The sequence below is a fragment of the Poecile atricapillus genome, chromosome 17, assembly GCF_030490865.1.
Source record: "Poecile atricapillus isolate bPoeAtr1 chromosome 17, bPoeAtr1.hap1, whole genome shotgun sequence".
Classification (NCBI taxonomy): domain Eukaryota; kingdom Metazoa; phylum Chordata; class Aves; order Passeriformes; family Paridae; genus Poecile; species Poecile atricapillus.
The window spans coordinates 507,951-529,782 of NC_081265.1; the positions used below are offsets into that span (position 1 = coordinate 507,951).

General features: G+C 63.2%; 2 protein-coding genes across 3 annotated transcripts; both read right to left on the bottom strand.

Moving 5' to 3' along the window:
* Window positions 1–55: 55 nt before the first annotated feature.
* USP36 (ubiquitin specific peptidase 36) lies at window positions 56–10,133 on the bottom strand. Of its 2 annotated transcripts, none has more exons than XM_058852605.1 (20): window positions 10,016–10,133; window positions 9,322–9,610; window positions 9,028–9,252; window positions 8,226–8,336; window positions 7,868–7,970; window positions 7,202–7,269; window positions 6,750–6,820; window positions 6,313–6,395; window positions 5,872–5,992; window positions 5,461–5,601; window positions 5,050–5,150; window positions 4,684–4,816; window positions 3,833–4,483; window positions 3,135–3,238; window positions 2,061–2,567; window positions 1,790–1,932; window positions 1,266–1,430; window positions 878–993; window positions 666–798; window positions 56–581 (listed from the first exon to the last, which is right to left on the bottom strand). In XM_058852605.1, exons 1-20 carry the CDS (start codon window positions 10,016–10,018, stop codon window positions 577–579), a joined length of 3,273 nt encoding a protein of 1,090 aa, XP_058708588.1. In that variant the 5' UTR covers window positions 10,019–10,133; the 3' UTR covers window positions 56–576. The 2 variants fall into 2 exon arrangements, with proteins under 2 accessions (XP_058708588.1, XP_058708586.1); XM_058852603.1 differs by having other exon boundaries at window positions 8,935–9,252.
* A 553-nt stretch (window positions 10,134–10,686) lies between these two features.
* On the bottom strand, window positions 10,687–19,089 carry TIMP2 (TIMP metallopeptidase inhibitor 2). The gene is made up of 5 exons (XM_058852606.1): window positions 18,744–19,089; window positions 13,230–13,330; window positions 13,039–13,147; window positions 12,577–12,701; window positions 10,687–12,210 (listed from the first exon to the last, which is right to left on the bottom strand). The coding sequence occupies exons 1-5, from the start codon at window positions 18,868–18,870 to the stop codon at window positions 12,010–12,012; spliced, it is 663 nt and encodes a 220-aa protein (XP_058708589.1). The 5' UTR covers window positions 18,871–19,089; the 3' UTR covers window positions 10,687–12,009.
* Window positions 19,090–21,832: the final 2,743 nt, after the last annotated feature.

The window sequence follows — 21,832 nt, forward strand, 5'->3', positions numbered from 1 at the left end:
GTGTCCCGGTGTCCCCCCGCCGCTCGCCCCCCGTGATCGCAGCCGAGCACGCTCGAGAGATAAAGACCGGGATTTATTCCATTCCATCCTTCAGTGCCCGTAGCCCCGGGGGCAGCGCTCCGGTCCCGCACGGATGCCCCCGGTGTCCCCCGCGCCAGCGCGGGGCCGGGCGGGGGCCGCTTTCAATGCAGCTCGTGGATGGGGGCCATGAAGTGAGAGGAGAAGGGGAGGGCGAGGGTCGGTAACGCTGGGACGGGGGGGGGGGCACGGCAGCACGGAGCAACAGGAACGGGCTTGAGGCACTTGCCAGGAGCCGCCGCAGGTGCGGGCTGGGGGAAGGAGGGGAAGAGGCACGGAGAAGCTGATGAGGAGCCCGGCCGAGGCAGGCTGGAGGCAAGGCAGAGTGGGCAGGCTCCTCTGCAGCTGGAAAAGCAGCTCCCCGAAGGAAAAGGCACAACCCCAGGGCTGCGGCTGTATTCTCTCCCCTCTGAGCGTGGTCCACCAACAGCTCCCAGGACAGTGCTGCCCTCAGTCCTTGACCTGGGACTGCTCCCTGAGCAGTCAGGGATGCAGATCTCAACCTGTGAGGCAAAGAGCAGTGTCAGCTCCCACCAGGCTGCCACCCCCCAGCCCCCCAGGCTCGCTGTGCCCCCTGGCTCGCTCACCTGAGAGCCGGTGGCCCAGGCTGGCCATCTTGGCAGGATGTGACATCAACCAGAAGTTGCGCTTGTTCTGCAACTTCTGGAAGGGATTTGAGTCTCTCCTCCGCTCCTGCTTCATCTTCTTCATTTTCTTTACCTGTGCAGAGGTAGGAGAGCACTCAGGTCAGAGTGTAGAGGCCCCATCTTCTTCCCACCTGGCCCAGCCCAGCACCAACCTTTCCTTTGTCAAACTCCTGGTCCCACTCATCAATGACGGTCTTGCTTTGGGCCAGTGCTGTGTCCCGAATGGCATCCTGGCTCACAGCTGAGATCTCACCCTGCCAGGTCAAGACTACAAGCAGCGAAGTCAGCAGAAGGACCAGGCTGTGCCCCACTGCAGCAGGCCCCAGCCCGGGCCCAAGGAGCCTCCTGCTCCCCAGCCTGTGCCACCCCCAGCAGGCCCATGGCCAGCTGCACCTGCCTGGCTCCAGGTGCACCCTCCTGCCTGCACTGGGGTGGGGGGAGCTCAGGCCCTGGCAGAGCTGGGGGGGGCTCTGTCCCCATCCAGGGCTTAGGACAGGGGGGCTGCATGGCTGTTTGCCCACCCAGGTGAGCTAGGATTACCTTGTTTGCCATAAGCCTTGTCCAAGGAATTCTGGAGCAGTTTGTCCAGCACGCTGGACTCCTGGCCCTCGGGGGCTGTGCCAGCCCAGTTGCTGGCCACAGGGCTCAGGACAGCCAGGGAACGCCTCTCATCCCCAGTCTGGTTGTCACTGGGATGTGCTGCCACTGTGGAAGGAGGCAGGGTGAGGATGAGCCAGGGGAGACACCCCATCCCTCCCCAAAGCAGATCTCATCCCAGGAAACACCATTTGGACAGATGAGGTCCTGATGGTGTTTGGGCACACAAGTGCCTGTCCTGGGGGTCAATCAAGAGGCCTGTCCCCACTTCCTCCTCCAGGGCACGGCCAAGGGCTCCCAGCTCTCCCCCAGGAGCAGCAGGCAGGCCTGGAACAGAGGGCAGGACAACAGGCACTGCCAGGCAGCTGTGGGAGCAGCAAGCACTGGGGATGGCACAGCAGTGCTCCAAGGGCAGACAAGCTGCTGGCTTGACCCTGCCAGGCAGCAGATGGGGCACAAGGTCATACCTGGGGTGCTGGTGGTGGTGGCTGGGCCAGCGCTGGCAGCCAGGCTGCTGAGGCTTTCCATCCACTTGCGTTTGCGGTGCTTGTGCTCTCCAGCCTCCACGCTCTGATGTGTCTTACAGGGCTCTGGCTCAGTTGTCCTGGAGCTGGGGAAGGCAGCGGGGTCAGCTCACTCCAGCCTGACCAGAGTGGGAGAGTGACTTCCAGGATGGAAGACCCTGACCACAGCCCAGGGAGCCTGACCTCAGGCTCTCACATGCCCCTCGTCCCTCACCTGTCTGAAGACAGCGTCCCAGAGCTGCACTCTTCTGTCTTCTTCAAAGGCTTGTCTTTGCTCCTATTCTTCTTTTTCTTCTTCTTCCTCTTGAGGGGGAAGGTTGGCTCCATGCCCAAGTCAATATGGGGCTCTGGCACATGTTGCTTGGGCCCACTCTTCATGTCCTGACAGACCAGACCATGACTGAGACCATTATCTGCCACCTCCTTCCCCACGACAGACATGAAGTCCCCTTGAGAGAGAATTTTCTTCCTGGGGGGCTTGGAGTCTTTATCAATTAAATCCTTCTGAGAGCCAGTGCTCTCCTTTATGGGGGGCTTGGAGTCTTTGTCCTTGAAGCCCTCTGGAGAAACAATTCTCTCCTTCTTGGGAGGACTGGAGACTTCATCCATGTCCTTCACAGCCACAGCACAAGGGCTTCTGTCTGTGCTGCGATGCTTCCTCTTCCGACGCTTCTTTTTGAAGGAACCCTCTGGTTCTACCTGGCCAGATCCCGTCTCCCTGCTGCCAGAAAAAAGGTGGTGTGAAGTGTGGGCAGAGGAACTGTGGGTCAGCAAGGAGGCTGGGGGCTGAGCAGGCAAGCTGAAGAAAGACTTTTCAGGACTGGGAAGCTCAAGAGCAGATGAGGACAAGCTGAAGGACAGGAAAAGAGGCTGATCCGAAAGCCCCTCTCTTTCTCCCTCCCCTGAGGTGCAGATGCTCAACACCCAACTGCTGCCATCTTCTCCACAAAATTGGAATCAGATGTCGCCCTGCAAGGTCCCACAGCAGACCAGGAAAGGGTGGGTGCTGCTGCAGCACATGCTAGTGCTGAAGGCTACAAGGGAGACCCAGAGCAAGGGAGACCAGGCCAGTGCCTCCTGATGCCATGGTACATTAGTATGGGGTCAGGGCCTGCAAAACTCCCTCCCACTCTGTGCTGAAGTCAGCCCTTCTCAGATCTGGAGCAAGCCCTGCCAGCCCCAAAGAACTGAAAAGCTGGCTGCAAGGCCACACATATCCCATGGAGTACCCAAGGCTGTCACTGGCCTTCCTGCCACGTGAGAGCCTGGGAACAATGGCACTGCTTACCTGGACTTGCCCAGAGGTCTAGGAGTGCAGTCAGGATGGGTGGTGGCTGAGTGCTGGGACTGTGCTTGGTGGGCACTCACACTCACCTTCTGAGAAGGTTTGCCCTGCAGATATTGACATAAATAAACATAAACATAAAACACTGAGGTTTCCATGAGCCAAGAGAAAAAGGGGAGCCCAGAGAAAGGGGAGGAGAACGGACACAGACAGGGGCAGGGAAGGGGAGGTGGGAGAATCAGAAGTGTATTCAGTTGGAAGAACAAAGGAAAAAAAAAGGAAAGAAATTCAAAGACTTGGAACCACAGTGTACCCTCCTGAGCCCGCTCACTGCCTGTGGAGGAGGCACCCCCACACCCTCCTGCTGTGGCATCACCCCCTGCCACTGGCCCCAGGGGACAGGTGACCCCAAGAAGGTGCCAAAACCCCCACTGCAGGGACTGGTGCAGTCACCCCTCTGTCCCAGGCAAGAGGACAGGAGCCATCCCCTGCATCACTCAGGGATGTGGACAACAGCAGGGCCTGGTCCCACACCCTAACCCAGAGAGTGGGGAGAGCAGCCACCACAGCCCTGGGTTAGGAGCTGGGGGATTCTCCCCACACAGCACTGCTCAGCAGGTACCTGGCAGTAGCCCTACACAACATCAGTTCAGAAGGCACAAGATGTCGACTGGAGCCTCTGGGCAGAAGCTCAGGCTCACCTTTTTGGCTGAGAGCATTGGCTTCTTGGCCAGCAGCGGTGCCGTGGCGCTGCCCCGCTCCAGCGCAGCACTGCCCAGCGGGGAGGGTTTCACAGCAGCAGTCCCACAGCTTTTGGGGGCAGAGTCTTTAGGGACAGCAGGCTTGCTGCCAGGGCCAGCGGGGAGGTGGGTGCTACAGTCCCTTCCCTGAGGGGTGCAGAAGCTGCTGGAACTGCTCTTGGCTTTGTGGGTCTCCTTGGCCAGCTGCCCTACTGTGCTGCCCTGGGAATCCTTCTTCAGGGTCCTGGCCATGGCCCCACAGCCACTGGGCTCGTGACTGGACTTGGGCAGCTTGGATGAGGTAGGTGTCTTCTCACTCTCTGAGTCCCGTGGGGGCGGCCCTGCTTTGGCAGGTGACATGGTGCTGGTGACATGGAAGCCTGCTCTGGGCATGCCAGGTGTCTTCTTGGGCCTCTGGACTGTGTCACAGCCCAGTGGTGTGGCCTCGTGGGTGGCTTTGTGGGGCAGTTTGGATGATGGGGTCTGAGAGGGTAGCTTTGATAGAGCAATTCCATTTGTCAGTTTTGACCCCATCCCAGGAGAGCTGCGGGCGACAGGGACTCCAACATCACCTGGGCCTGGCAGCCCCTTTCCCAGCAGCTTGTCTTGTTTCTACACAAGGAGAAAGAGAGGAGTTCAGTGAAGAGAGTCAAGGAGCCACAGAAACAGTGATACTGTCCTCGCCGTGTCCAGCCAGGATCCCTGGGTTCAGCAGGATCAGGATCTCTCCTGCACAGCATCCTCCCACTCATCCACCTCCCAGCATGGCTGCAGCCCCAGTGCTCCTGAGAGCACCAACCTTCAAGACTCACCAGGCCCATGGATGGCACAGACAGGGTCCCATTCATCTCTGTCCTCTTCGTTTGCTTGGACTCACTGCTGATGTGTGGGCTGGAGGCAGCTGCGGCCATGGGCCCTGCTGAGCTCCTCCTGGGGCTGCACAACCTGGGGAAGGCAAAGTGCCAGAGTCAGCCAGGCCGTGTGGGTGAGCAGACAGACACGAGGAAGGGAGCCAGAGGCTCCAAGGAGGTGAGGTGCTACAGCAAACCATGACAAGGGGCTGGACTGCCACCCCCCACCCTGAGCCAGCACACGCACAGGGGCATTGGGGCAGGGCTAGGGGGGCCAGGAGGCACAGACCTCTTACCTCAGACACAGGAAGACACAGGTTCTCTTACCTCAGGTAGAACAGCACATAGGCCTGCTGGTTGAGAACCACCTTGATGTTGCTGGGATGGACCTCATGATCGTTCATTCGATACCACTGCCCATTGCTGGCCTGTGGAAGGAGAACATTGACTCTGGTCAGGCTCTGGCCAGGGACCCTCCTGACCTGCAGAGCAGCAGGAACAGCACCTGTCACTAGAATTCCTCTCCCCAAAACCAACAGAAGGCCCAAGGGCAGACCAGGGATCTCTGTCAGGGCAGACCTTTGTGTTTCCTGCAGCAGAGCACAGTCTGTGCCCCATGGCCGGTGCTCTACACCACCCACCCTGCCAAACACCCTCCTTTCTGCACCCTAAAGGGACCCACAAGCACCCACCAGGCCCCAGCCCAGACAGGATCCTGAAGGAGCATCCTGGGCTCACCTTCACATAGCAGAAGTAGTGCCCTGCATTGCAGCTGTACCCAGAGTGCACCAGCACTGCATAAAGTCCATATGTGATGGGATCGCCCTTGGGCTCAGACATGTAAGGGCGGATGTCCAAGAACTCAGGGTATCCCACGTCCTGTGAAAAGAAGATGTCTCAGGAGCTGGCATGGCTTTCTTGCCACAGCAACAGCAGCTCTGCTGTGTTACAAGTCCCATCTCTCAAGGGAGGGGACAGGCTCTTCCCAGGCAGAGACTGTGATGAGAACATGCCAGGATGAGCCCAACTTCCCCCAGTGAGAGCAGTGGGGAATGGCTGCAGCACTGCACCAGGACCACCTCCTGCCCTGCTCAGAGAGCAGGACCTTGGGCCAGGACACAGCCCTGACTGTGGATCACTCACACTCACCTTGGTGATTTTCCTTCCACCTGAAGAGCTGCAGCTGCCAAAGCGTTTCAGTGAAATGGTGAGAACGTTGGAGGCTCGGTGGATGGTGAAACGTTTGCTGGCTGACACTTTCTTCCTGCACCTGCCCAGGAAAAGCTCAAGCTATTCAAGCTGTTCCAACATCCAGATGGCTGCCCGCCCTGGGCACCCAGCAATGGCAAACCCGATGGGAACGCTGCTGCTGACAGCAGGCACTGCTCCAGACGCCTCCCCATGGCCATGCCCACAGGTCCTCCTTTGGAGACAAGGGAGCTGAGGAGCAGCAGGCTTCATCACAGGCTTCCATGGCCCTGTACCTCATGGTTTAGCCATGGAACAGGTACAGAAGCCCTCCCATATTGTGGCAGCTTTCCCACCAGCACACCCGTGGACCCCGTTATGTCCCCAGCACCCCACACTCACATGCTGCACCTGTAGGCATTGTCCCCACCCAGCTGCTCTGGCTTCACAAACAGCTCCAAGGCACGCACGATGTTTGCAGCTCGCTGCAAGGACAGGGTGGGGGTCAGGGCATGAAGGGCCTGTCCACACCACAGCCCCACTCCCTGCAGAGGTGCTGGCCCCAGGAAAGAGCACACAGCCCAGGGCTACAGGCTGCCCCAAAGTCCGGAGCCTGCCCCTGGCACGGTGTGGTGGCTGCTCTGCCCCACAACACTGCCAAGCCTTCATGGAGGAGGCATGGCTCACATCCAGGCAACAGGCACTGCTCTGTGACACAGGGAAGGAGGCACAACAGCAGGAGCTGCTTCTCTCCTGCCAGCACCATGTCTACAGGTTAAGGAGCCTCAGGGTACGAACATCTCCCTCAAGAGCAGAGACCCCCAACCCTGCAGCAGTACCTCGACCTCCAGTGTCACATCCAAGTAAGGGTCGTAGGTATCCGAGACAGTCTTGCACTCCAAACATTTCACTGCAAAAGGAAGAGCTGTGAGCACACCCTGGCACAACACCAGCACCTGCCACACCCCAGCACAGCACAGACAACTGAAATGTCCCCCCAACCCATGTCTGGGCCCTGGGATGTCAGCACCAGGATTGACAGCCTTGCAGGGAGGAGGGCTGGCACATCCCCTGTGTGCTGGGGAAGCAGCTCTGGGAACATGGATCCTTCTGCTGATGGCAGTAAGCTGGGGACCCACAGCCAATGGCTCTTCCCATTGCCACAATAGGGGTCATGACCCACAAGTGCTGCAGGACTGACCGACTACAGCTCTGGATAAGTTAAACATGATAAGCCATTTTCCCAAAGGGTTTTAGTGCCCAGGCCCAGGCCCAGGCTGCTGGTACTCACCACGGGACCGCAGGTAACCACCGAAGATCTGGTGAACCAGAGTTGTGGCCTGGGTCTGGCGATCCAACCTACACAGAGACAGCAGCAGCAGATCTCTCACTGCAGCAGCCACCCTTGTCAGACCCCTTATGACAGCCCCCCTCTACGTTCTGGCCAGTGGCCGGGCTGTGGAGCCCCAGAGACAGCGGGAAGTCGCAGCCCCTGCCAGACTGCTCTCCCTGTGTCACAGCTGAGGGATGCCACCAGGCTCCTACACACACCTTCCTCCAGAAGCAGAAGCTTCTGGCTGGAGCTCAGAAGCAGTGCTTCCCAGGACAGAGGGCCTGGGGGAAGCCACCCTCCCACAGCCATATGGCTGGGGCTGAGCTGGCAAGTAGGCCTGTATCCCTCAGCAACTGGGATGTGATCCCAACCTGTAGCAGCCTCCGGATTTGGGGGCAGGACTTCAGCTATGCTGAGGTGGAGGAGTCAGCAGAAGGTGAACAACAGAGCCCTGTCCCCAAGGGGCAGAGAGCTGGACCCCACACCCGAGGCCCCTGGAGTCAGAACCTCCCCACAATAAGGCTGACCTGGGGCACATGTTCACTCCACAGTCCACTCCCGTGAGTGCAGGGGACCAGCAAGGGAACAGCAAAGAGCAGTGATGGGCCATCAGGCCCCACATACTTGGTGTAGCCATTCAGACAGGCCTTCTGCATGGCATCGATGGTGTAACGCAGGAACTCGTGTGCATCCTCCTGCCTGCCGAAGCGCAAGTTATGGGAAATCTCTGCAAGAGAGGCAGGACTCAGCACGTGCTGCAACAGATGCCATCCCTCCCTGCCTTCCCTGGGAGTTTGAGTCCCCTCAACCAATCCAGACATCAGACTCATGTCACAGAGGAAGCCCCTGGCAGCCCAAGAAGTCTCCAGGCACTCCGAGGCTCCGTGAGTCATCTCAGTGGAGCTGTTTGCCCAAACATGCCCCAATCCCAATAGTTCTGCTCCCAGATTAGTCATGGGGGATGGGGGGCAGCCCTCCTTACTCTTGAGGTCTCGGATGATGGAGAGTGGCTTTATTGCATTGCCGCTGTTGGCAAAAGCCTGTATCGTGTGGTTCTGCATAGTGCACATCATGCAGAAGCTTCCGTGGGCACCTGTGGCAGGAGAGACAACACAACGTTGGGAACAAACCCAGGAGAGATGGGGGTAGAACAGGGGATCTCTGGTTTAATACAGCTCAGCCATGCTCAGTTTTCCCTATGAGCTCGATGCCCCAGGACATGAGGACGAGCTCATGCCATCCCAACTAGCACAGCCCATCACAGGAGCAGCCACAGCAGCTGCCCAGATGAGACAGCATTCACACTGATAGAAAACAGATCGCAGGTACTCACTGGACAAGCCCATAGGTCCACCCTGAGGGGCAGATTCCACTGGGCAGTCCTGTGAATGGGGCTGCAAGGCCCCTGTGCTCCCTGTGGTGACAGCTCGGAGCTGCCACACTGCTCTTCTGCAGTCCCACAGACAGGGGCCATTCAGGACCCCCCAAGAAGCCAGCAGGCTCCATTGCGCCCATCTTAGTCCTGGCTACACCCAGCAGAGACAAAGTGCTCCCAGAGACAAAGATGCCAAGCTTGGGAACATTGCTACAGCCAGGAAAGTCAGCAAGACCCAGGAACAGCCTCTTGACAGAGAAACAGGCAGAAAAGAGCAGGGCAAGGAAGGTGCATCCTGATGTCTGCACTCCCTCACCAGAGCCAGGCAGAGGTGCCGAGCACAGCACTGTGAGCAGGACAGGCAGAGGCTGCTCCTCCCTCCCGGTCCCCGAGCCGGGACCCCACTCACAGGTGCGTCCGTGCTCCCGGGACAGCAGGTAGTTGGTGAGTGGCGGCGTGTAGGTCAGGCACTGCAGAGCCGAGTTCAGGAAGCAGGTGTTCCCCAGGTTACTCAGCCCGGCGCCCACACGGTGAACCCGCTCCCACTTCATGGAGAGCTTCTGGGCTGGGAAGAGCACCTTCTGCGGCTCGGGGATGCCGTCACCCGCGGCGCTCGGCAGGGCACGGCTGTGTCCTGCGGGCAGCAGAGAGTCAGCCGGGGGTAGGAGCACGGCCGAGGGGTCCCTTCACCCTCCGCACTCACCCCGGGGGTTCTGCGGCCGCTCCGGAAGGCTGCCGGCGATGCCCAGAGAGCGGCCGAGGGCCTCAGCCCCGATGTGCTCGTACTTGTCCCGCAGGTGCTCCAGCTGCCCGGCCAGGCCGCGGCGGGCGGGCAGGAACTCGATGCGCTGCTGCAGCACGGAGCGGGCGGCGGCGGCCAGCGGCCGGCCCAGCTCCGCCGCCGCCTCCCGCCGCCCCGGCCCCAGCGCCTCCCGCAGCTTCTCCGCGATCACCGCCGTGGGCGGCCGGCCCGGCGGCCCCGGCGGCCGCGCCTGAGGGAGGAAAGGGCCGGCTGAGCTGGGGAACCGGCCCGGCACGGCCGCTCGCGCTGCGCTCCGGTTCTCAGAGCGACCGGCCGCCGCCACGGCCCGCTCAGCGCTCCCGGGGCCGCCGCCACGGCCCGCTCAGCGCTCCCGGGGCCGCCGCCACGGCCCGCTCAGCGCTCCCGGGGCCGCCGCCACGGCCCGCTCAGCGCTCCCGGGGCCGCCGCGGACACCGCGCCCGCCCCGCCGCCACCCGCGCCCCCGAGTGCCGCCGCCATATGCGGCCCGGCCCGGCCCGGCCCGGCGCTCCGCTCGCCACGGGCGGCCCCGCCGGCAGGGCGGAGGAGCGCGGCGGGACGGGGGGCAGGTCCCGGCGGCCTCGGGCCCGTCCCGCCCGGTGCCGGCAGCGCTCACCATCCGGGTCCCAGCGCACGCACGTGTCGCCACACCGCCACTCGCCCGCCGCCGGCACAAACCCCTTCCGCGCCGGCCCTGCGGGGCGGCTCCGCCTCTGCGCGGCCACCGTGGCTCGCTCGGCACGGCCCAGGGCCGCGTCCGCTCCGCCCCGTGTTCGGAGGAGCCAACGGGGAGCCGAGCTCCGCCCGCCCGCTGCGGCTCCCGGACGGGGGCAGGACGCGGCTGCCGGGGCAGAGGCGGCCGGTGGCGCCGCTCCCACGGCGGACGGTCACACGAGGGGACGTTTCCACTCGGGACCGGCCACGATGCGGTGCCTCGGCCCCGACCCGGCCTCTCCGGTCATGGCCCCGTCCCGGTCCCGCTCCCGGTGCCGTCGGATCCCGCCCTCAGCGCTGCCGCCGGCATCCGAAGGTGGGCCCGCAGCAGCTTTTCCCTCCCGGTGTCGTTCCTTTCCCTCCGGCGGCCCCGCGGGGTTCGCTCCTCTCCGCAGCTGAGGAGGGCGGCGGAGCCGGGGGGATCCCGGCCCAGCCGCCGCAGGGCCGAACCGGAGCAGCGCTCCCCGCCCTTCTTCCCCTGCCCTGGAGCTCCCGGCACGGGCCCTCTGCGGGTACCGGGGCGGCTCCAGCGCCGGACGAGGAGACGGAAATCACGGCACAGGGACGACAGAGCCGGCGGCAAAACAAGTGGCGATATTGAAGTCAAAGACAGAGGAGCAGCAGCGACAGGAGCACAATGGGTACAGCCATACAGAGCGCGCGGGATGCGCGGTCGGGACTGAGTAAAGGTTGGGGGTATTTTTTTCTTTTTCTTTCTTTTTAATTTTTCTCTTTAATATGTTGAAATTGCCCAGACTGGTCCAGTACGACATCTCAAACCTCACAGGGACTCACAGCATGAAAACCCCACTGGCACAGGGCTGCAGGGAGCATTCCCGGCACGCTCCCAAAGCCATGGGTGCACGTGCCAGTGCCGCGACAGCCCCGCAGCGCACACCAGCATTGCTGTGGCATGGGGATGGCTCAGAGAACTTGGGGCCGAGGGGTGTGAGGGGGTCACCGGAGGGGACAGGATTTCCTGCAGCTGCCCTGCTGCCAGTTCCAGGTTCCACTCCCAGCACTGCAGAGAAGGGAGCTTGCCTGGCTGCAGCGGTGGTGAGGGCCATGGCATGGCCCAGCTCTGCACGAGACGATGATGGACACCCTGTGCCCATGCAGCCACAGCTCCAGCCCCTGGTGCCCTGCCAAGGGTTCCGGGTCAAGCCTGTCCAAGGGTGGCATCTGCAGAAGGATCTGTAGGTGGTTGCAGGGGGACGGAGACCCCTGGAGAGAGGACCATGTGGAGAGAGGGGCAACAGTGCACGGGTGCATGTCAGGGGTGACCCCAGATATGCTAACATGCCCCTCCAGCTTTCTGGGACAAGGCACCTGTGCAGGAGTCGTCTGGCCCTGTGAAAGGCCTGGAGCCCCTTGCTGGGGGTTCTGCCACATGGAAAAGCCCCCCAGAGCCCCTGCCCAGAGGGGTACCCTTCTGGCACCCTGAAAGGGGAGGTAGGTGGAGGGGGAAGGGGTACAGCAGGTTGCCAGGTGCTGCGGTGGGGAGGGCTGTGTATCTGGAGCTGTGGGGGAGGCTCCCGCAGCGGGGCACTGGTAGACCTGCTACGCAGCCAGGGCAGCTCCCACCACTCACAAAGAGCTTGCTTCCTTCACAGCTGCCAGAGCCAAGCATGGCTGGGGGATTGTGACCCTGGCAGGGAGGTCCCCACACCCTGCTCAGCCCTGCCACGAGCAAAGGACGCCCAGTACAGCTGTGGGCTGCCAGGAGCCCGCAACAGAGCAGGTCCCTGTCCCTGTCCCCCACACACGTGTGGCAGCCACCAGGGCCCCCTGCGGCCGAGTGGATTTTCATGCTGTCTCCAGGATTTGATATCAGCGTGGACCAGTCTAACATCTCGCAGGTTTTTTCTACTGGCTACTGGAATGCGCTCTTTTGGCTTAGGGGTCCTCGATGTCGAGAAACTCTTGCTTGGGGGGGGCCATGCCGCGGTACCAGGCGCATGAGCCGTCGCTCCTCTTGATGCAGGCGTAGTGCTTCGCCTGCCGCCCATCCACGTTGTTCTTCTCCATCGCCCAGTCTGTCCAGAGACACTCATCCGAGGAGGACACGAAACAGGGGATGGAGAGGCAGCGCGAGATCTGTGTGTAACAGAGACTGTCACCCACCAACCTGAGGGGCCAGGGGGAAGCAGCACGCTCTGCTTCATCCACCCCCCAGCTCTGGACAGGGATGCCAGGCTCACCCTGCCCTGAGGGGCACGCTGGTGATGCAACCTCAGTGCAGGGAACTGGGGAACCCCTGGTTGCCAGTCCCAGGGCTGGCCTTGGTTCCCAGACGGAGGAAGACAGAGGCAGGGCTGCCCTTCCTGTCTGCCCAGCCACATGCTGTGCACAATGTCACCCCTGAAGGACAGGGAAGAGCATATCATTGTGGAGCCCACCCCTGCCTGGGGGCTGCAGACCCTCCCTGGTATGAGGCATGTGGGAGGTAGCCTGGTTGCTCACCTTGCACTCGCAGCCCATCTGGTACCGCTGGTTTAGGCTCTTCTTCTGGGTTGGGGTCAGCGAGTCCCAGGTGGACACCAAGTCACAGAGCGTGATGTGCATCTTGCCATTGCCCTCTGACTTTCCTGGGGAGAGGCCAGACAGACCATTCAAGGGGGTCCCCCCAGGGCCTCGAGACCCCGCGTTGACTCATGGTACCTGGGGCCCCTCACTGTGCACTGTCTCTGGTGACCTCTGGGGAGCAGAGGCTTGTCCCCCAGCTGTCCCCACCATGGCTCGGGGCTGCTGAGCACAGCCAGGACACAGCCAGGCTGTTCCCTGAGGGCTGGTGGCAGGAGCAGGAGGGGCAAGGGGAGAATGTGCCCAGTGAGCAGGCACACATCAGGCACCTTGTGGGGCACATGAGGCATCTGGACCAGCAGTGTCCCGGTGTCCCCCAAGAGCCGTCCCTGCAGTGCTCACCTGCGATGAGATACTCCTTCTTCCCGCCGGTGTCCAGCAGCCGGCCACACACGGCAGTGGATGGAGCCGTGTAGATGAACTCTATGTCCTGGTCGGGGCCCTTGAACATCTGGGGAGCAGAGGCAGCAGTGAGTGGTTGGTGAAGGGGCCACTCCACCCCTCCAGCCCCCTAAACCGATGTGCCCCATTACCTTGATCTGCTTGATTTCATACTGGATGCGTTTGATTGGATTCCCATATATATCGTTCCCCGAATCCACCTCTTTTGCAGAGACAGCCTTGGCTCGGATCACTGGAATGGAGAGGTAAGGTAAGTGAGGGTGACCAGTCCCACTCAGCCCCTGCATCTTACAGGATCTCCAACCTTCACAGGGACTACTGCCCACAGCAGACCCCACTGCCTGGCTGCTGCAGAGCCGGCTGTTTCCCGCTGTCCCCAAAGGGATGGGGCTCTGGCACGTGCAGGACAGTGAGCAGCAGCATTGCAGCAGCACCCTCAAGGCAGGCGATAAAGAAAGTTCACAGCAGGATCACCTGGCCCCAGGGCTGGTGAGGCTGTGGCGCTGTGAGCCAGGGGACAGCTCTGCTATGGCAGGGTCCCTGTGGTCACGCTGCTGCCGCAGCCCAGGGTGTGCAGGCCAGCACGTGAGTGCTCTGCACGTGGCAGCGACCTGCAGGAGGCCAGGGCGGGTAGCCAGCTCAACCTTCCTCACCAGCTGGGACATGGGGCTGCCTCATGCTCTGCAGGTTGACTGGGTCCCTGCACCAGGACCTGCAGCCTCCAGTTGTGCCCAGCTCCCTCCACCAGTGCAGGGACTGAAGCTCCCAGGCAGCACCAGGGATGCTGATGGTCGAGGGGACAGTGGCAGTGCCAAAGCTAGAGCTCCTGCTCAGCACACAGGAGGGGGCCTGGCTGCAGGACAGTGGCTGACAGGGCTCCCTGCTCTGCCAGGAGCATCTCCCCATCCAACAGGAAGGGCAGCACCCCACCCTGCAGGGCTCCCCCGCGCCCTGCCAGCCCCCCTGAGCACTGTGGGCAGGGAATGGAGTGCTGGGCACTCTCACAGAGTTCATCCTGGCTCATGTCCCCACTGAAAGGTGCCAGGCTGGGAGCAGCCAGGGACATGCAGAGGTGACCTCTGTGCTGACCATTGCCTGGCACAGAGGAGCTTCTCCCACCTGGCATGGCCATGAGAGGGAATCTGACCGCACTCTATAAATACCATGGGGTGTGGGGGCATGCAGACAGGCTATTTAAGCTGAAGGTCAGGGGGGCACGGTCCCATGTGGGCGCCAGCAAGTGCCAACAGAGTTTACTCTGGAAAGGTGACAGTAGCACCAACATGAGCAGGGACCAGGGAAGAGGATTCCCAAAATGGCCATCCCCAGTCACTGGCAGCGCTTCTTCAGTGCGGGGCTGGGAGAAGCAATGGCTGCACTGGGGGCTTTCCCAATTGCTCCCATCCCTTGGGAAGGGCTGGGCTGTCCAGGCACAGTGGCAGCACCTCAACCATGCCTGGGGACAGTGCCTGTTCCTCTGTCAGCAGTGTGCTGGGACCACCACAGACACAGGCCACCCCTTGCCCCTGCTGCCACCACATCTCCCATGTGCCAAGCCCTGCGTGCCACCAGTGTAACTTGGGTGCAACCAGTGCTGGCCCTGTGGCTCCCGTGCGGGGAATGGTTACTGGTTCAGTGGGCTCCAGCCTTTTCCATTCACGTGCTGATGAATCACTTGACAAAAATGCAGCCCGATTCTGGGTGGATTTGTTCTGAACAGTGCGGCTTTGTGGAGGGGACGACTGCGCTGTGCTTTCCCCGCCAAGACCCCGCAGCGCAGCCAAGCTGCTCCACGCCCGCCAGGAACCAGGGCAGCCCTGAGGAGAGCCTGGGACAAGGAGGCTGGGCGAGGGATGGAGGAAACCCCCGGGTGCCCAAGAACCAGTAGTCAGACCTCCCCAAATACCAATGCCCTCGTTGGCTTTGTCACCCACCACTCTTGCTGCCAACATGGGCAACCACCAGCCAGGGAGCCCAGACCCTCTGTAAGATGAGCCAAGGTTCTCTGGCTCCTGAGGCACATGGCAGGCAAAGCACAGAGTTGGCACTGGCTTACCAAGTCGGACCAGGGATATGCTGGAAATGCTCCTTCCCCAGGCAGGCCAAGCAAGAAGGCGCTCTGTGGGAGGAGAGGGTTCCCTGGCAGAGTGGGACATCCCACTGCTGACATCTGTGCAGGTCCCCAGGGCTGCCACTGTGGCCTCCCCATAGAGAGGACCCTCCAGGGACAGAGAGACCCTGCAAGGTAAGCAGGTGCCCTCTGACACCAGCATCAGTCCTATAGTGCCACAGTGCCATGAGGAAGGGTCCCACACTAGGATCCAGGACCCCGTCCCACTCCCCCTGGCTGGGTGCTGGCACAGGTCAGCCAGGAGGGACCAGGGCCACAGTGCAGCTCCAGGAGCAAAGCTGGGGACACACAGGGTCACCCAGTGGCACAAAACCACCAGGTTGTCTCTCCAGGCTTGCCAGTGTTGGGGTTTGTCCCCCCTGGCCCCATGTGGGACTACCCCACCTCAGGGCACCACTGCACTCGCCTGTGCCCCATGGGAAGAAGGGCAGCACAAGGACCCTTGGCCATGGGATCCCCCTTTCTGTCCCACGACTTGCAGAATGGCTGCCCCTTCCTCTGCTAGCCCACCCCAAACCCCACCAAGCCACCCTGCCCACAGCCCCCTGCAGCTGCCCACGGACAGCAGGGGCCACTGCTGGGCTGGATGCCCAGGGAACAAAGCTCCCTTCTCCAGGGCTGCTGGCCGCGGAGGGGCCGGCTGCCAGTGCCAGCGCTGCCCGCTGCCTGCCTGGCACTGCCAGCCCAGGCGCCTGACCCCTTGGTGAGGGCAGCCCCGCGGTCACTGCGCCCTGCTTGAGGCCGGCAGAGCTGGGGAGACAGCTAACCACTCTGGGAGGGATTCCTGCACCCCAGCCCTGCCCGGCGCAAGGACAACAACCCCTTCCCAGGTGCTTGCTGGCATCCCAGTGCCTGTCCGCACGCCAGCGGCCGCAGCGACAGGCGCCGCGCCCCGGCTCAGCGGTTTGAGGATGCTGAGGCTGGAGGCAGCCGGGCTGAGCAGGGCAGCCCCGCAGCGGGGAGGAAGCGGAGGCCGTGGAGGCTCCCGGGTGCCCAGCAGTGCCCGTGGGGCGGCGAGAGGCGGCGGGTCCCGCTCGCCCGCCGGCCGGAGCGGGAGCCACGGGCTGAGCGCTGCCGTGGCCGCGTGCGTCATCCCGGCCGCTGACGGGAGAGGATGGAGCCCAATCAGCGGCAGCCCCCGCGTCAGCCCACGGCCCCTCCGCGCCAGCCGCACCGGGGGGCACCGGGGGGCACCGGTCCCGCCAGCCTCGGCGGGGTTTGCAGGCAACTGCACCCCCGCACGGAGGGCTCCCACCGCAAATCCCCTCCTCTGCCCGGTCCCTGCTGGCTGCTGGCAGTCCCCAGACCCCCCGTGCCCGTCCCGAGGAGCCGAGCGCTGGGACGACTGGGATCAGTGCTGTGCTGTCAGGGGCTGCATCCCTGCTGCCCCCGCCCCAGCAACACCGAGCCCCTGCTCTCCCCTGCCCCATCAACTGCTGCCTCGCAGGGCCAAAGCCATGGCTTTGCCTAGAAGGGCTCAGCATCACCCCCTCACACCCCACGTCCCCACGCTGCTCCCGAGGTGATGGAGCACAAGCTGGGTTTCCTGCTGTGGCCCCTGGTCTGGCTGTGGCACTGCTGGGCAGCTGAGCATCTCCTGCAGCACAGCAGCCCAGGCCCCACTGCCTGGGCACAGCCCCAGTGAGGGATGGCGGATGGGGCAGCCCCAAGCCCTTGGTCTCTGCAGAAAACCCCTGCTCATCTCGAGAGCCAGGACATGCAAATGCAGGCTGGCAGGCTCTAAGTTATCAGCCCCAGTGACACAACCCTTCTACGGCCCCAGCCCCTCAGGCACCCTCCACCCCATGCAGAGTTGCATCTGCCTGCCCTTGCACCACCTGGAAGTGCAGCCTCGGCTGTGGCAGTCCCTGCACAGCAGAGCAAGTGCAGGGGCAGGTGCAAGTCCAGAGGGGCCATGGGGATATGGCCCATGCTATGGAGAGGAGATCCCAGGGCCAGGACCCCTGGACAAAGGTCCCTCCAGCCACAGCAGCGGGGCAAGGTCCCAGCAGCACCGGGAGCCCGAGTTCTCCCTGGGCTCCACACAACACCTGCGGGGATGGAACTGGCTGAGGAGCATCCTGACTCCAGAGAGCATCCAGGGGGAAGATAAGAAGCAGCAAAAGGCCAGGGAACACAGGATCATCCCAGGCTGAGACCCGCTCTGCCCCCAAGCCGAGCGCTGTTTTCCCTTAGGCCCACACGAGGCACGTTTGATACAGACGAGCTGCACAGGCGGCTTGGGCTGGGAGCCAGAAGGTGCCAGCGCTGCCCCGGCAGGACAGGCTGTGGTGCCTGCAGGACGGGCACCTGCTGAGGGCAGTGGGGCAGCCCGAGACCAAAGCTCCGCCAGGCAGTGCCCGCCCAGGGGACGGTGCCGACAGCCAGGGCCGCCAGGACAGACAGTGACTCAGCAGCTGAGTCAGGGCTGAGCCGGCACCCCACGATGGGTGGTGAGTCACGAGTGCCCCGAAAGCTGATCCTGACAGGAGCGTGATGCGAAGCCACAGCCGCGCTGCCCGAGCAGGCACGGGGCATCCTGTGGGCCAGGGACACCAACTCCAGCAGCAGCTCCAAAAATCCAGTGCTCCATTTTGTCTTAAAACCTCCCTGTCCCCAGCACGCCTCGTGGTGAGGTTGGGCACTCCAGGCAGCAGCCAAGTGCTGTGGGAGTTGCCCTCACGGCGGAAAGACGCTGGGAGTGGGGTCTGGAAGGGACGCCTGTGAGGAACATCCTGCATCTGGAGCAAGGGACAGGGCAGGGCCATCCAGAGGTTGGGCTGCCTCAGTGTTTGGGAATGTTACCTCTCCAGCTGAGCCTGGGAACGGGCCCGCGAAGGAAAGCGCCGGGAACTGGGGCCGGCCTGTTCGGTTCATATGTTAAAATTTAATAAGGGCATTATTCATAGAAAGAGGAATCCAGATCCCGGCGCTGCCAAGCCCTCCCTTTCAGCAGCATCCAAGCCGAACAAAGTGGGACGGGGGAAAGGAAATGCCTGGAAATAAGGCGCAGACAGGGGTGACCGAGCCGTGGCGGCAGCTGCCGGGAGCGGGGGCTCCTCCGGGCCGGTGCCGTAGCGGCGCTTGGAGGGTCCCGGACGCCCCCGGGCCCCGGCCCCGCGCTGCCACGTACCCCCGCGGTGTCATCGGAGTCGGGGGAGGCCGGGCCCTCCCGTGTCATTTACCGGGGGGCGGCCAGCGGGGACCCGGCCCCGGCGGAGCCGCCCCCGGGAGCGCCGCTGGGCGCGGGAGCCCCCCGAGACGGCGGGAGGAGGTGCGGGGTGGGACGGGCACAGCCCGGACGGAGGGACCGCGCCCGGCCGCGCATCTGCACCCGCCGACACACCCCCGGGCCGGGCCGGCGCTGCGGGCAGGTGCCGGGGGTCGGGGGGCTCTGCCCGCTCCCCGCCCGCCCCGCGCCAACTTTCCGCTCCTTCCCCCGCCGGGAAGTTGGCGCGGGCGGGGCCGGGCGGGGGCTCGGGGGGCTCGGGGCGGGGTTCCCCGCGGCGCTCACCTACGTCGGCGTTGCAGAAGGCCTGTTGAGGGTGGATGGGCGAGCAGCTGCAGGCGTCGGCCGGGCGGGCCCTGCCGAGCAGCAACACCGCCAGCCAGGCCAGCAGGCTGGGCAGCGCGGCGGGCATGGTGCGGGGCTGCGGGCGCGGCCACCCGGCCCCGATCCCGCACCCACCGCCGGGCCCGGCCGAGCCGCCGCCGGGAACTTGGGTCCGGCCGGGGCGGGCGCTCTGCGGCCGCCGCTCCGTTGCCTTCACGGAGCCGTTCGCTTCCTCCCCGCCGCGCTCGGCCTCGCTCTTTAACGTGCTCCGGGGATCTGCTGCTCCTCCTCCGCGTGGCGCGGGGCCAGCCCGGCTGCGCCCGCCCTCCGCGGGATGCGGCTCCGCCGCGACCGCTGCCCCCGCCCCGGCGCGGCCCCCGCCGCGGGCACCGGCCGCCCCCGCCCCGGCGCATCCCGGCCGCCCCCCGGCCCCACCGCTCCTGGAACCGCCGCCCCGGACCCCCCCCCGAAACCCCCGCTCCGCAGCTGCCCCCGCCCGCGCCGAGCAGAGCAGTGGATGGCCGGACAGGCAGCAGAATTCCTCCCCGCCTTCGGCCCCTCCAAGCCAGCTTGTCCCACAGCCGCGCTCCCTGCCTGCTTCCTGCTCCCACTGCGGGTCCCGTGCCACAACGACCTGCCCGAGGCCTCGGGCTTCCCCGCTAGGCAGCAGCTCCTGCCCTGGAGCACAGCTCCAAAAACCCACCTTGTCTCTATCCTGGATGCATGATGCAACCCCGGTGGGCAGCTCAGCCCCCGGATGCTTTCGGTTCATTCTCAGCGGGGTGGTGAGAGAACTGGGAAGGGGAAAGTGAGAAAACTGCTGGCTGAGATAAAGACAGTTTTACAGGTGAAGCAAAAGCCACACTCAAGCAAAGCAAAGCAAAGCAGGGAGTTTTTTCACCCCTCCCCGTGGCAGGCAGGTGCTCAGCCATCCCCAGGGCAGCTGGGCTCCAGCATGTGAAGGTGACTTGAGAAGACAAACGCCATCACTCTGAACGGTCCCCTCCTTCCTCCTTCTTCCCCAAGCTCTATATGCCAAGTATGATTCCATACGGTGTGGAATATCCCTTGGGTCAGCTGTTCCGTGTCCCCTCCCGAGTCCTTGTATCCCCCCAGCCTCTCAGTGGTGGGATGAAGAGCAGAATAGGCCTCAAGCTGTGCAAATGCTGCTCAGCAGTAATGAAAACATCCCTGTTATCAACACTGTTCCCAGCACAAATCCAAAACACTGACCTACACCATCTAATATGGAAAACCCAGATTATCCGAGTCCAAACCCACACATTGTTGTCACTGTGGAGGTGTCAGGATGCTGCTGCTGCCACTGTTCCCATACTCTGTGCCTGGCTGGCTGCTGAGAGTGCTCCATCCTCGCAGCAGTGCCTTGTCCCAGCACAGTGGGCAGGGACACAGCTTCAGAGCACAGCTGGGCCAGCTGACATGGGCACGTGTTGGCAGGACAGCCACCACGGCCACCAAATATGCTCCTGAGCCAGCCTCTTGCTGCAGCACTGCCATGGATACTCGCAGTAGAGGCAAGTAATAGAGGTGCTCAGTCTCCAGGATGAGAAGAAACAGCAGAACTGGGCAGCTGGACCTGGCCCAAACCCTGACAGAGCCTGCAGGGAACACGTGGGAGGTGACAGCACCGACAGCGCTGGGATGCTGGATGACACCGGGGATGGGGCCCCGCTCCAGCTCCTCTGTGGGCTCATGGGTCTCTGTGGGTCTGCAGAGACTCCAGCAGCAGCAGAATTCAGCTGGTCTGGCTGCCTGAGGCATTGGTGCTGCTGCTCCGAGGGCAACACAGAGCTGAGGGCAGGGGCCCAGGGGACGAGAAGGGACCAGGTAGCAGGGACAGCCACTGGGACAGCCCCGGGGCCACAGCAGGTGCTGTGGAGCTGCCAGTGCCGGGCTGGGAGGGTGAGTGAGGTCGGGAGGGTGAATGAGGCCAGAGGGATTGCCAAGCAAAGTGCAAGTGATGGTTGAGTGGCCATCATGGACTGTGGCCAGCTGGCGCCCAGTGTGGGCTGCAAATGCACCCTGGGTGCCCTGGGCCGGGTGCTGCACGATCCCGAGGCCACGTGCAGGGGCCAAAGCCAGGTCTGTCCATGGCACTGGGGACAGGTCCGTGTCTAGAGACAAGCGCATCCGCTCGCAGCCCAGCACTGGCCGAGTCATTGTCTGGGCTAAATGAAAACACATGTCTGGCCTCGTCTGCGCTCTGCATGGCTCACAGAGGTGCTGACAGTGTAAACAGGGATGGGGGGAGCAGCCTGGCTGGGTTCTTGGGAGGGCCCCATCCACTCTGCAGATCCTTCCACCCAACCACAGCCTGACTGCTGCACCAACAGGCTCTCTTCTTCCCCAGCATGGCTGCTCCCCACGGCAGAGCAGTGCCAGGGCACGGCAGAGGGATACAGGGCGCACAAGGGCCCCCCCAAAGCTTCAGCTCTCTGAAGGCCTACTTGCTGGCAGACCTGCCTTAGGGGCAGTGTAAAAGGGGACCAAACTGGGGACACCACAGAGCCAAATCCTGGCGTGAGGATATGCTGCCCTATGACCTGGGACAGGGCAAGCCTGAGCCACGTCAGTGTGGGCAGGTCAGGAGCCGCAGCCCCCTTGGTCAGAGGGGTCAGGAGAGCCCTGGGGCCAGCAGATGTCCCTTTGACACTTGTGGCTCCTGAAACCACACAAGTTCCTCCTGGGGGCCACAGGCTGTGGCTGCAATTTCACAACATGCTGGCGAGTGTGGGGAGGGCTCCCTGCCCAAAGCCCCGGGCTGCTGCGAACGCTTCTCAGCTGCTGCTGGCTCTGGGAAGCAGAACTGGAGCTCCTGGCTTTGCTCCTGCACCGAGCACAGCAGCCCTTGCACAGCATGGCTGCACTGCCGCCAGCTCCCAGCAGTTCCTGTCCAGGGCTCAGCTCTTCCCAGAGCTGACAGTTCTGGGGCTGGAGGCATTTCTGGGGTCGGAGCCATGTGCAGCCAGGGCTTGGAGAAGACACACAGCCAGCACACACACACCTCTGAGGATGTGCCCTGGGAATGG

Bases quoted from the DNA above. Each gene is read 5' to 3' on its own strand.
- USP36 (XM_058852603.1), bottom strand. The intron at 6,821-7,201 runs GTGAGTACCAGC...TTCCTTTTGCAG, and splicing joins TGGTTACCTGCGGTCCCGTG to TGAAATGTTTGGAGTGCAAG. The intron at 799-877 runs GTTGGTGCTGGG...ACCTCTGCACAG, and splicing joins AGGAGTTTGACAAAGGAAAG to GTAAAGAAAATGAAGAAGAT.
- TIMP2 (XM_058852606.1), bottom strand. From the start codon at position 18,870: ATGCCCGCCGCGCTGCCCAGCCTGCTGGCCTGGCTGGCGGTGTTGCTG. The intron at 13,331-18,743 runs GTGAGCGCCGCG...TCTCCATTCCAG, and splicing joins CTTCTGCAACGCCGACGTAG to TGATCCGAGCCAAGGCTGTC. The intron at 12,702-13,038 runs GTGAGCACTGCA...GCCTCTCCCCAG, and splicing joins GAAGGAGTATCTCATCGCAG to GAAAGTCAGAGGGCAATGGC.